Source organism: Onychomys torridus, chromosome 7, assembly GCF_903995425.1.
Source record: "Onychomys torridus chromosome 7, mOncTor1.1, whole genome shotgun sequence".
NCBI lineage: Eukaryota > Metazoa > Chordata > Mammalia > Rodentia > Cricetidae > Onychomys > Onychomys torridus.
In genome coordinates, this window is record NC_050449.1 from 71,475,990 (window position 1) to 71,490,049 (window position 14,060).

At 46.0% G+C, this 14,060-nt stretch overlaps 1 protein-coding gene across 1 annotated transcript; it reads left to right on the forward strand.

Moving 5' to 3' along the window:
- Positions 1 to 517: 517 nt before the first annotated feature.
- Positions 518 to 13,791, forward strand: Gcm1 (glial cells missing transcription factor 1). The gene is made up of 5 exons (XM_036192024.1): positions 518 to 592; positions 8,507 to 8,759; positions 9,700 to 9,812; positions 10,901 to 11,029; positions 13,048 to 13,791. The coding sequence occupies exons 1-5, from the start codon at positions 518 to 520 to the stop codon at positions 13,789 to 13,791; spliced, it is 1,314 nt and encodes a 437-aa protein (XP_036047917.1).
- Positions 13,792 to 14,060: the final 269 nt, after the last annotated feature.

Consider the following 14,060-nt stretch of genomic DNA (forward strand, 5'->3'; position numbering starts at 1 on the left):
TCTGTTTTGGTTTGTTCTTTGTTTTTTGCATTGCTTTACTTTGTTTTTTATTTTATTTTAACATTTATGAGTGTGTGCGCGCACCTGTGCAGAAGTCCGAGGACCGCTCGTGGGAGTTGGATTTCCCCTTCTGCCCACGTGGGTTCCAGGGAGTTCAGACCTTCACGGTTGGTGGCAAGCACCTTTACCTGTGAAGCCACCACCCCCCTCTTTTGAGACAGTCTCATCTCACACCATAACTCAGGCTGGCCCTGAGCTCCTGGCAATCTTCCTGCCTCAGCCTCTGGGGTTTGAACCACCACAAGTGGTTCCACCGTTTTTAATCTCATACATCATCAATGTTGCTATCATTTATTATTATTATTATTATTATTATTATTATTATTATTATTATTATTAGCTTTGGAAAACAAGCCCCCAAGCTGCTGGCGTGGACAGACAGTTTTGAGAGTGAGAGCCCTCTAGCACGTCTCTGAGAAGCTGAGTCGAGGGAAGCCTGTGGTGACCTGATCTTATCATGGAACTGGACGACTTTGATCCTGAAGACAAAGAGATACTGAGCTGGGATATTAATGACATGAAACTGCCACAGGTATGTGCTTGCAGGATTGCCCCAGCGTGTGGCTCTGTAGCCTGACAATTAACCTGCCAGGTTCTAGAAGGGAGCCCATGAGGTCCTAGCCGGCTAAACTACTTCAGAGCTCCAGCCGTAAAGCCAACTGAGGTGTTTCAAGGGGAGATGTAAGGCCTAAGATCTGGGCACCTCTTTATTTTTCCAGACACCCCAGGAATGGACAGAGATAAAGAAAGCACCGCTTTCCTCCCTGTCAAAGCTGGCTCGCTTGGGTTAGCACTCAGTTCACAGTACTTAACCAGTGGACTGACTCCCTCCTAATGCATAAGACTCCATCCCACCTTCTCTGCCATAGTACTTTTAACAGTTAACCCTGAAGCTGGAATATCTGAACAGTGGTACCCTTGGGCAATACAGCTACGCTTGAGGGGCTGATGAAATACCAGTGGGCTTGCTGGGTGACTTCTACTCTACCCAGGAGTGCTATGATTTTCTTACTGTCTTTGACCTCCTCTATGGCAGATGCTCTGTGTGTGTGTGTGTGTGTGTGTGTGTGTGTGTGTGTGTGAGAGAGAGAGAGAGAGAGAGAGGAGACTGGGTCTTACTCAGCAGCCTAAGCTAGCCTTAAATCCCCTAAAGGAGCTCAAACTTGCCTTGAACTCACAGTCCTCTTGCCTCTACCTCCCAAGTGCTGGAATCACAGGCCCAGCTAGCAACTGACCTTTGAACTCTAATTTGATAAAAAGCATTAATTAAGACCAAGTTTCTGTGGTTATCATTCCTATCTTGTCCTCTCTTCCTGGTGTTTAAAGATACTTTTACTGGACATTGTTTGGAGTCCACTCGGACCCAATGTCTGTCTGATCCCAGGAACAGGCAGGGCGGAGGAGCTGGGGATTCCAGTCTCGGCTCTTGACCTTTCTGGGTTCCCACTCTAACAGACACTTCTTTTTGAGTATCTGTTTTCTCTTCATTTCCCCTTGAGGTCTCCTTTGGTGGACTGTTGAGAAAGCTGAAAGGCAGAAAATATACCCATTCATTCAAGGGGGCAAGTCCGCCATCACTAAGGCAGGGAGACATCCGTTCTCAGGACTTGCGTTGGGAGTTGCTCATGATTTGTACTGCAATTGCTGTAGCTGTTTTAGGGGAACTTCAGAGTAAATTTTAATTGCTGTTGGTTCAATGGCCCATATTTCTCCCTATTTTTAGCATCCCCAGAATGGGAGCTGAGGATAATATCTAGAGCTGAGTTCGGTGGATGTGGAAGAACTTGGGGCAACCCTGTGTAGTGACATGCATTTCTCCAGGTGTGGTATTGCATACCTGTAATCCCACCACATGGGAGGCAGAGACAGGGGACCCACCACAAGTCCAAGGCTTGTCTTAAAAAGAAAAGAAAAAAAAGCATGCAATTTTCCAGGACAGAGGACCAATATCGTTCATCAGCTCTGTAAAAAAGAAGAAGAACTGCTTCCCTGAGAGAAACTCATAGGGGCCCAAAAGCTCTTGTTCCAGCATGAATTCCCAAACTCCAAAGCATTCTTGACTCCTTAGGCCGCCATACAGGAAAGTCCGCGGTGAACATGCACACTCTTGCTCTGGAAACAGATCCTTTGCAGTTAGAGAGCAGGGGAAAGGTTGCTTATGGAAAAGCTTTTCGGCTTATAAAACTCAGGGCAATAATTAAAAGTGCAAACATCCTTTAGTATGGTCTGAGCAGACATGGCCGCATTTAGAACTGGGTTTATTCGAATTCTGGAATTGTATTTACATCCAGTTAAGGTGAAAACTGAAAGATCTTAGGGCATTTTCAACAGTGGGCCTTGTGCGTTTTGGAGCAGTCTGAAGGCAGAGGGTCCCCAATGGGAAACTGAGGACCTGGACTTGAGTTCCAGCTGTACCTCTCTCTACTTGTAGGGCCCCTGAGAATTATCTGCCTCTCCTCAAATTCCTTTCCCTCACCTGAAAATGCCACATCAGCACGCAGGGGTCTCCTGTACCCATTGATTCTGATAGCCAGGGATTCCAGAATTGTCAGCCTGGGCCTGGTGGGCAGTTTCATTTGTTTGTTTATTCATATTTATTTAATTCTTTCTTTCTTCCTTCCTTCCTTCCTTCCTTCCTTCCTTCCTTCCTTCCTTCCTTTCTTTCTTTCTTTCTTTCTTTCTTTCTTTCTTTCTTTCTTCCTGAGTGTTTTGCCTGTGAGTATGTCTGTGTACTAAGTACATGCCTGGTGCCCTTAGAGGCCAAAAGAGGGCAGTGGATTCTCTGCAACTGGAGTTACAGTCAGTAGTGAGCTGCCAAGTAGGTACTGGGAATTGAACCCAGTTCCTCTGGAAGAGCCACAAGAGTTCTTAACCATTGAACAGTCCCTCCAGCCTTATTTATTTAAGTTTTTGAGACAGGGTCTCACTCTGGAATGGGCTAGAATTCACTATGTAGCTTAGGTTGGCCTTGAACTCATAGAAATAGCCCTGCCTCAGCCTCCCAGCTAGTTGGAACTGTATAGCTTTTACTTAGCTGGTCTGGAGTTCACATCATAGGCCAGGCTAGCCTCAAACTGGTGGCTTCTGCCTCCTGAGTGGTGGGGTTCCTGCTGTGAGCCCACATGCTCAGCTTTCCATTTCTCCTAATACATCCACTACATCAGCCTGGAAGTACAGGCGCTTGTCTACACCATCATGGATGGAAGTCTGTTTCCAGGACAGTATACTACACCAGTTACACTTTCCTGTTCTGTTCCGCTTAAATTACATTTGCACCTGCAAAATTAACCTCACTGTAGAGTTATCTTGGTCCAAGCAGCAAATGCCTGGTGTTGGCCTTGTCTTACTTTCACTTGAAATATGGATTACATGGTCCCAGAGAGTCTCACACTCGTCACACAGACTGTGACAGTTGAGAGATAAAATTGTAACTTTTTTTTCCTTTCTGGCTGAAAGTTGAGGAGACACTCAATGTCCTTTCTACTAAATAGTAGTCATTTCACAGGGAACGGAGTACCTGCTGTTCTCACAGCAGCTGGCTTTCCTAAGCTGAAGAAGGGTTGTTTCAGTGACATCCTGGCCACCTCAATCATTTTGTTCCTGAGCACTGGGCAGTTGTCAGGTCAAACCCATGGTCAAAACAACACTAAGACATTTACTCACACAATTCCAATATGGTTGTCTTAATGGTGGAGGTTTTGTTGTTGTTGTTGTTGTTTGGATTGTTTGTTTTGAGGCTAGAGCTCACTATGTAGCCCAGGCTGGACTTGAATTCGATATGTAGCTCAGGGTGGCCACAAATTTAAGCTCCTCTTGCTTTTGCCCTAGCTGAGATTATGATGCCTAGCTAATTCCATTTGGATTGGTAGTACTGTGGGCAAAGGCGGGGCTCCATGCATGTTGGGTAAGTATGTTCTCACTGAGCTTCACTGAGCTGTGCTGTCCACCCAGTTCCAAGGCTCGAGTCCATTTCAGTTTCTCTGCAGAGAAAACATTCTTTAAAATAGTGGATCCTCATGTGAAGGGGCTATAGCTCCAATTAGTTTATGGCTGGATCAAGATTTTAGCCAGCAGAATTTCTTCCTCTCCACAGAGAATGAGCCCCAAATCATGACTGTCTGAACTCTCTACAGATTCAGGTACCCACACGTAATCACAAACAATCAGATGTGCTGAGTGCTGGAGAGGTAACCGGCAAGCTGATTCTGGATTCTTCATCAAGTTACTACTGTCCTGCATGGCTAGGTCATGTTGTTTCTCATGCAGACATCCATAATTTCACCCTCTCTGCCCACCTCCTGCTTGACCTCCAGTCTCTCAAGCTCTCTTGGGACAGCTCCACCTATTTGGACACCCGAGATTGTCGAAGCCCTCGTTATTAGGTGTGGGGCTCTGCCACCCAGAGATCTGGTGTGATGGTGTTGGGAACATTCCTGCATCTGTGGCGATAGACTCTCAGCCATCACACGCCTTTGGCTGGGGTAGTAGGAGTGGGAAAGTGAAGGGAGAAGGGAGAAGAGAGGGGCGTGAAACCTAGCAGGAGAGAGGGAGGAACGTGACCTAGCAATGTGGAACTTCCTTCCTCAGATGGGAAATGGCAGGATTACTAGCAATTCCCGATGCAGAGACATTTGTTGACTCCTGATGACATTTAGAACTCCATCCATCTATAGCTGGCCCAGAAGAGGCAGATGCACTCAAAAAGTTATCTGTAGGGTCAGAATGACAGTATATTTTGTTTCCTTTTGCTGCTGTTGTTATCGGGTTTTTACTAAATAACCTTGGCTGGCCTGGAATTTGCTATGTAGACCAGGATGGCCTTGAACTCATAGAGATCTGCCTACCTCTGCCTCCTGAGTGCTGGGATTAAAGGTGTGCACCACACCTGACATATTTTTGGTTTGTTTTTTAGTAAGTAACATATAGTTTTTCCTTTACCTGATTCTCTTGAAGTGTCTGTTTGAAAAGCTGGGTGTGAGTATGGTATTTTATTCCTATGATCTTAGCATAAGGCCAGCCTTGGATATGTCGTGATTCTAAAACTAACTTGAGCTAGATGATGTCCTTGTTCTATGTGGAGAGAGTAATGTAAAGGGCTAATAAGTAGTAAGCTATTTATGCTGGAAGACAATTGCTTTATACACGAGTAGACTGTACTAAGAATGAAAATGAATTTTAATTTATTAATGTGGTGTAAAATTTTGGCTTTTTTTTCTTTTTTTCTTTCTTTCTTCTTATTTTTTGAGATGGTCTCTCACTATAGCCCAGGCTGGCCTTGGCCTGGAAATAATCCTCATGCCTCAGCCTTCCAGCTGCTAGAATTACAGGCAAAACCCATCTCCCCTTGCTCATAATGTGAGTATTTTGATACCTAATTTAGGAATTTGATTTTATTAGCTTTATATAAAAGTAATATGTAATTTTTGATAGCCTATTAAAACTCCAAATGACTAAATTAAATTAAAATGAAGGCCATATAAGGAGTGTCCTTGTGTTCTCATGCAGCTAAAAGGTACTGTGTACATTATAGGATTAAATTAGTAAAAAAGTATGCAAAGAAGTCATAGAAATATTAATTAAATTCCTAATGATGCTACCCAGATGATAAAATATAAATTTGTTCAATGTGACATGTTGGAAAACTTAAGGATGTTCCCTTTCAATTATAAACTTCTTAACCGAGAGCAAAAACAAAGAGTTACTCATGAAAAGTTAGAAATTAAAGTAAACAAAGCATCTAAAAAGAAGAAAGTGTTTTATGAAAAGTTAGGAATTAAATTAACAAAGGTTCTAAAAAGAAAGGGACCATTTTTCTGGGAATTGCTAACAAGGTTAAGAAGAGGTGTTCTTGATTTTCAAACTTCACCTCCTGGTGGCTAACTGCATGGGCTTTCAGAAACGCCTCCTCCTCTTCTTCCTTTGGTTCTTAGCTATTTGGAGCATCTGGACCCACCATCCTTCCAATTTTAATATAAAAAGCTGCTAAAGATTCCACTGAAAGTCCAGGCAAATGACAGAATGAATAAACAACAGCCAAGAGAAGAGCTTCATGCCTTCCCATTTCCTTCTAGCAGGTTCCTCACTTCATACACTACTGCCTTATTAATGGAACTAGAAAACTAGGGCATCAGGGGTGCCATTTGAGAATAGCTTCAAAGATGTTGAGGGTCACTTCTTCCTCCACACACACTTGAAGTCTTTGCTCTGGTCAGAACATCAGAGGGGTTCTCATGGATACATTTCGCTTCTCCTGGCTCATGGGATTTGGAGTTCTGACCTTGGCGGGAGTGGGTGGGTGGGGCACTCCCATAGAAATCCCTGCTGTCCCCTAAGTGTCTGACCCCGTTGTCTTCTTTGTCTTGATACCTGTGTGTCATATAAGAACAATACAAATGAAACCCACCAATTCTTTATAGTTAAAATGATTAAAGGTAAATCTATGTTTTAGTGTTTTAATCTGCATTTTAATTATTTCAAAAGTAAAATACTTGGTGCTAGAGTGGTAGCTCAGAGGTTAAGAGTGCTTACTGCTCTTTGCAGAGGACTGGAGTTCAGTTCTCAGCTCCCAAAATGGGTACCTGCACTCACGTGCACACACCACTCCCCACACAAACACACAATCATAAAATAAATCTTTAAAAAGTAAAGAAAAATATTCTGCTATGCTCTTCTGAGATGGAAAGCAGAGATTAGAATTTCAGTCAGCAGGAAAAAGGAAGGGAAGATGGCGGGTGTTGAGGTTCCATGGGGGCTTCTCACATGGACACTGAACCATATCAAGGTCACAGTTCCCAAGAAAAAGCAGATAGTGCATCTTCCCTGGCTGTGTTTTCCAATGGGGAGGTTCTTGCAGCTGCCTGCTGGGCCTCAGGGATACCTCCAGCAACACAGGCTTGATTTATCCCCTTCCTCTGAGGTGGAAGTCTAACCCGAGGGCGGGGTGGGGTTTGGGGGGTAGGGATACTCATCCATCCTGGCACTGATGTTTATCTCAGTCTCTCTTCACACATTCCTTGGTTTTGCTAATTAATATTCGGTGTTGAATATTCTTGTTGGGAAAGCAAAGGATTGGTACCTTGATTTCTTTTTCTGGCTTTTTCAGAATCTTCTACCACCATCTCTGAGAACCTTCTAAAGGAAAACTGTTCTTATTTTTGTGTCAGGTCTCTGGGTGTCATGATGATGGGCACGGTCAAACCAGGATGATGCTCATTCTAAGAGCTGGGCAGGATCTGCCACATGCAGCATCAGTCACCACTGTAGGGCTGGGAAATGAGTCACACCCGGTCACTACGTTTACTTATACAGCCCAGAGCTTGCTAGATGCTGTGACAAGTCTTACATGTACAATATTTAATCCCCAGAATTCCTGAAGTAGGAGAGTCTCGTCATCCCTATTTTACACATGCAGGAACAGAACAGAAAACAAAGTGACTTATTCTCTAAGGCCCCCCCCTTTTTTAGTGTGATTTTATTGTGCTTCAAAATTTAAATGAAATCTGCTACCATGACTGCTTTGACAGTCCATGCATAGCCACCACCACACGTGTTAGCCAGTCTCTAGAGCTCTTTTTGTTGCTGAATTGGAACTGGAGACCCACTGAGCCACAGCTCTGACCTTGCACAATACAATCCACTCAGATGTCCACATGCAGGGAGCAGGGCAGCACAGGGTAAGCAGGCAGGCTCCTCCTGAGTCCTCTGCATATCTGAGGGGTGGAGAAAACCAAGGGAACATGGAGGGAAAAGTGAGTTTCCAGACCTCTTTGAACCAGAGCTCTGCATTGCTTATCTCTGGTAACTTTGTAATTCCCGGGATGGTAACCAGTGTGGTATGAGACATTATCTCACTGTGCTTTCCATAGTTATCATGAAAGAGCATGGCGAGATTACTTCACTCTCAAAAATTCTTGCTGAGAAATGGCCCTTACTGTTACCACCAATGGCGGGAGAAACAGCAGAATTCAGAAGAGCTAAATTCTATCTCATCTTGTTGCAAGAGACCAAGTGCTTGATAGACACAGCAGACACTTTACCACGATTGTGTTAACAGGGGTTCTCAACCTGTGGGACGTTGACCCCTCTGGGGATCAAATGACCCTTTCATAGGGGCCACCTAAGACCATCAGAAAATGCAGATATTTACATTATGATTCAAGACAGTAGCGAGAGTGTAGTTATGAAGTATCAACAAAAATCATTTTATGGTTGGTGGGGGTCACCACAACATGAGGAACTGTATTAGAGGGTCACCGCACTAGAAGGTTGAGAACCCCTGTTTGTGCTCACAGCTCCCACCAACAGGATTAAATTCGGGTCATGCTCTACCAAAGTCGTCTTGCTCTGCCCCAGTGGCCCGGATAGCTTTTACATCTATTCACTCTACAGAGGCGGACGGGTGGGTTTTCCAGGTGAAACTGTCACAGAATCCTTGTGTTTCTGTCAGAATGTGAAAAAGACGGACTGGTTCCGGGAGTGGCCGGACTCGTATGTGAAACACATCTACAGCTCGGAGGACAGGAATGCACAGCGCCACTTGAGCAGCTGGGCCATGCGCAACACCAACAACCACAATTCCCGCATCCTCAAGAAGTCGTGCCTGGGGGTGGTGGTGTGTAGCCGGGACTGCTCCACCGAGGAGGGCCGCAAGATCTACCTGAGACCTGCCATCTGTGACAAAGCCCGGCAGAAGCAGCAGAGTGAGTGGGGCTTGGGGATGGCAGCAAAGAGGCCGGAGTCGACTTGGATGTCCCAGCCAGGGTGGACATGTCCCAGGGGCCCAGGCAACCCTCCCGCTGGAGTTAGGTGACAATCAAGGCATTCTGATGGAGAACTCTCTAAGAGAGAGCCACCTCTCCCCTCCTCCCCGCCTCTGCCTACAAGGCCTCCCGTGTGCCCCCCACAAACGCCCCATTGCTTTGGAGAGAGACTGACTCATGGAAAGTTCAGGAGAAATTAGTTCACAGACTTGCTGCCTGGCACCTGAGTCCCGGCGAGATCCCAGTGAACACGTTCTTCATGAGTGGCGCAGCAAGACTAAACTTTAAATTTATAAACTCAGCTTTGTTCACTAAGATTCATGACATAATTACCTGTAGAGATGTTCACTCATTTTTTTTAAATCATATTCATTGGGTTGTTAAGTAGATGTTTCCAATGTTCCTGTGCCTAACCCACTTCATACCCCGTTATTTCATATTCTTTCCTAGTAACGTGTTTTCAAAACTTCCTCTCAGTCACCTACAACTTAATGAAAAGTTAGTGACACTGTCCTTTCTCTCCCATGTGGCTTGCCCCTTAAATCTGAGTTACTAATCATAAAATACTTTTCTATATAAAGAATACTTGATATTCTTGAATAAGTAGGGGCAACTTCTGTTGTGCAGAGTGCTTTGGTCTGTCAAATAATCCCACTGGTCAGGCAGCTGTTGATTGTATTCATGTGGGAGCCCAGTTGGCCATTGGTAGACAGAGTGCTGGTCATGGGTGAGATCCAGGGGCGGGAAGCACCTGAGCCTGGGCGGGGGTTCCTCTCCACTATTGTGGACACAAAGCCGAAAGCCAGCTGGGGGCCCCCACAGACTCAGGAGTCAGCAGCCCATGTGGTCTAGCCAGCTATGCTCACTGCTTCTTCCGTAGGGAAATGCTGTCCCAACTGCAACGGCCCTCTGAAGCTTATTCCCTGCCGAGGCCACGGGGGCTTTCCGGTCACCAACTTCTGGAGGCACGACGGCCGCTTCATATTTTTCCAGGTAGGGTTCGAGTTATTAACTCAGTTTCTCTTTCATGTGGCAGGTATCTATCGTGTTTTCTATGGAGGAGTTTTATCAGTGGTTGTGGGTATAGGGGCACATGAGACTGTGCCCACCCTCTGGAGAGCCCACATGCTCCACTTCACCCGGGGTGGAGCACTGGAAACCCTCCATTCCTGGGGAGAGAGGATGCCAAGCCCAGCACTCCTAGACTAGATAGAACAGGCCCCATTCAGCTCGTAACCGTCCACAGACCCCAGCTTGGGTACCAGTGCTGGCTCAGCACTAGCTCTGCACGCAGGAACCCCTTGATTCCTCCGGGAAACCCCAGCTTCCAGCAAGGTTTGTTAAGAAACACCAGTCGGGCCCGGATGTAAAAGGTGAAGAGAGGGCTCTGGTGTCAGACTGTCCTTGGAGGATTGACACACCAGCTCTCCCAAAGACATGGCCTCACTCTGGAGCATTTGGCCAGCTACCAGCCCCTTAACGCCAGCTCACTCAAGTGCCGAATGTTTCATCCTGGGCTCCCTGCTTGGCTGTGGGAACCCCGGGCCGCTAATTGAGAGAGGTTATCCAGGTGACATCCCTTCTCTAGGCCTCATTAGTTTCTTTTTTTCCCCTTTTTTTCTGGGGTGGGGGTCGGGGAGGGGGTTCGAGACAGGGTTTCTCTGTGTAGCTTTGGAGCTGTCCTGGAACTCACTCTGTAGCCCAGGCTGGCCTCGAACTCACAGAGATCCACCTGCCTCTGCCTCCCGAGTGCTGGGATTAAACCGCCCAGCCTCATTAGTTTCTTATTCTGTCAAATGGAGTGATAATAATGGTATGTATGTAACCACTATGCCAAAGATAAGTGAGAGAAGACGAGCATGGCTGCATACATGACGGGAGACAGACTCCAGAAAAGGAAGCGACCTCATAGGACAGGAGGCAGGCGTGAGCACCGTGAGCTTGGGAAGGGTTCTGTTGCCGCAGGCCTTGCTAACACCAGGTCCCAGGAGAGGACAGGACAGAGAACGAAAGCTATGCCTGTGAAGTGCGATCCAGTTACTCATTTTTTGTTTCGTTTTTACTACTTTGCCTCTTTTTAGTCGAAAGGAGAACATGACCATCCCAAGCCAGAAACCAAGCTGGAAGCGGAGGCGAGGAGGGCAATGAAGAAAGTGCACATGGCCTCCGCCTCTGGCTCCCTGCGGATGAAGGGGAGCCCAGAAACAAAGGTCAGCTGCCCCAGGCCGGCTCACCCCTGCATCCAGGCCTCACCCCTGCAGTGGGCCTGGTGGATGGTCTCCGTCCTTTACTGACCACTGAAAGCAAACATTCTTCTGTCCGGCCTGTCTATAAGCAAGCATGGCATCCACTGAGCAAACTGAATCTGAGATTTCACTCTTAATTTTTTTAACCATATTGGAAACAGGCTTGCAAATATTCAATATGATAATAGATGTATCATCCTTAATGCGGGTTTTTTAAAAAGAGCTTGAATCAGTATTTAACTCATATTTGGCAACTCTGCATCTTAGTTACAATAAACTCAGAATTAATCAGAATAGTCTTCACAAAATGTTACTAGCTTTATGCTTTTGGAGTTTCTGTTTTCAAGTTTCCAAACATCCCTAGAACACATTGTTTTCTTAGCCTGCCTAAATATTCTGATGGTCTACGGCCATACCACCCTGAATGTGTCTGACTAATTTCATCCAAATCAGTGGTTCTCAACCTTCCTAATGCTGTGACCCTTTAATATGGTTCTTCATGTTGTGGCGAGCCCCCAACCATAAAATTATTTTTGTTGCTATTTCATAACTCTAATTTTTCTACTGTTATGAATCATAATGCAAATATCTGACATGCAGGATATCTGATATGCAATCCCCCAAGGTGTTGTGGCCCACAGGTTGAGAACTGTTGATCTAAACAATCAGATAGTTGTTAAGTTAGCTGGGTGATCTCTAGTGTGATCCCAGCTCTTAGGACACTGACATTTACCAGCAGTCAGGATCCAGAGTTTGAGTCCAGCCTGGGCTACATAGTGAGACTCTGTTAAAATAAAAAAAATAAAATAAAATAAAATAAAATAAAATAAATTCCTGAGAATGATGGCCACTCCAGTGGTAGAGGGAAGTGTGGAGACTGTCAAGAAGCACACCACTCTGAGGGCCTCATAACATTTCAGGTTTGTCTCTTTGATGTAGTGCTAATTCCTGCTTGGAAAGCTCTAAGTATACCTTATCTAGAAGGAGTTGTGATTTAATCTGTTACAAAGGACCTGAGCTCCCAAATCCCCATGGCTGGTCCTCATCATTCATCTCAGCCACTTTACTTGAACAGGATCTTTTTCTCCTTCCCTCAGACCTCCTCCTTCTTCTTCTTCTTCTTTTTTTTTTTTTTTTTTTTTTTTTTTGGTTTTTCTAGACAGGAGACAGGGTTTCTCTGTGTAGCTTTGCACCTTTCCTAGAACTCACTTGGTAGCCTAGGCTGGCCTTGAACTCACAGAGATCTGCCCGGCTCTGCCTCCTGAGTGCTGGGATTAAAGGCATATGCTACCATTGCCCAGCTCAGACTATCTTCTTATGAGGGGAGAGCTTATATAAAGAGCTAGCTAGCAGCTTCTTCTCCTATGGGATAACATAGTTCTCCTCAGGGATAATATGGTTACTCCATCTATATAAAGAAATTGATGATGACCAGTTTATGTTCTATGCTGTGTAGTTTCCATGAGCTCAGAGAAAAGTCTCTAAAGGAGAAAAACAAATACATCCAACGGTGCCATGGTCTCTCGCACTAAGAACTGGACTAGTCCAGGTGGGGGAGAAGAAAAAGGAAGAGGTGGAAGCAGGGGTGAGGGAGAACCCTGAGAATTGTACCAGGACTAGTATGAATCTTTGAACCTGCAGGGGTTTTGTTTGTTTGTTTTGTTTGTTTTGTGCGTGCGTGCGTGCGTGCGTGCGTGCGTGTGTGTGTGTGTGTGTGTGTGTGTGTGTCTGAGCATGATGCATACTAAACATCCATGCAGTACATCTGGCCTTCCACAGGATAGAAAGTTGTAAACTGGAATAGGAGTCAGTGTCTCCTCGAAGGTTCCCAGCAGCTGTGGAGAGGCTGTGCCTACGGTGGAAGTATGCAAGGAATGAAGGCAATCTTATCGAGGGATACTTGCAGAATAACTCGGGGGTGCCGGGGGTAGCCATGAGGCTTTGCTTAACTTATTAACGCGACTGTTCATTTCCCTTTCCAGGTTCTTCCAGGTGAAATACCGAGTCAGGGAAGTTTACCTTTAACTTGGTCATTCCAGGAAGGCGTCCAACTGCCCAGCAGTTACAGCACACCTTTAATAGCTAACGCCCCCCAGCAAAACTCCCTGAATGATTGCCTATCCTTCCCTAAGAGTTATGATTTGGGGGGAACCACTGAGCTGGAAGATCCAACTTCCACCTTGGACTCCACTCAGCTCTATGAGAAATTCAAATTCTCCAGCGGCAGGCTCTACAGCACTGAAGACCAGTTTCAGCCTCCTGTCCCTGAGGTCTACACGGATTATGACGACCTACAAGCCTGGAATAAAAATGCTGCCCCCTTGGGGAGAAATCCGAACGATGAGCCCTGCTACCCCGGCTATCCTCTGCCCGTGACCAGCTGGCCCTGCGACTTCTTTCCCTCTCAGACCTCTTTGGAGCCCTTTCCTCAACAGATCCCACTGGAGGCCCCTGCTGCCCAAACTGGCTGCCACCCGCTGTGGTCCAATCCAGGAGGTGAGCCTTATGAAGAGAAAGTGCCAATGGATTTCAACGGCTACGTGCCTTCCCTCACCTACCACTCACCTCAGCAGGACCCCTTTCTGCTCACCTACGGCTCTCATCCTCAGCAGCAATACTCTCTGCCCAGCAGGAGCAGCAAGTGGGATTTTGATGACGACATGGCCTGCACGGGTTTGGATCACTTCAACAGTGAAATGTGTCTAAACCTCTGTCCTTTAAGATGACTCAACATCCCCTCCCCTGCATCCACCACCAAATTGTGATTGGTTAAGGGGTTGGAAGGATATCCTTAGAAGATGGGTTTCAAAGCATAGCCTCGGAGAAGTGTTGGAATCATGACAAGTAGTAGACAAGACTTTTGTTTTTCTCTAGCTGTCTCTTCACCTCGCCAGTGCCACTGTGTTTACCCGTAGGAAGGAATAGAAACTCACTTGTGCCAGGTATGGTGGCGCACGCCTTTAATCCCAGCACTCGGGAGGCAGAGGCAGTTGGA

Excerpts from the sequence above, each read along its gene's own strand:
- Gcm1 (XM_036192024.1), top strand. The coding sequence starts at position 518 with ATGGAACTGGACGACTTTGATCCTGAAGACAAAGAGATACTGAGCTGG. Across the intron at positions 9,813-10,900 it reads GCCGCTTCATATTTTTCCAG|TCGAAAGGAGAACATGACCA; the intron begins GTAGGGTTCGAG and ends GCCTCTTTTTAG. Across the intron at positions 11,030-13,047 it reads AGGGGAGCCCAGAAACAAAG|GTTCTTCCAGGTGAAATACC; the intron begins GTCAGCTGCCCC and ends TTCCCTTTCCAG.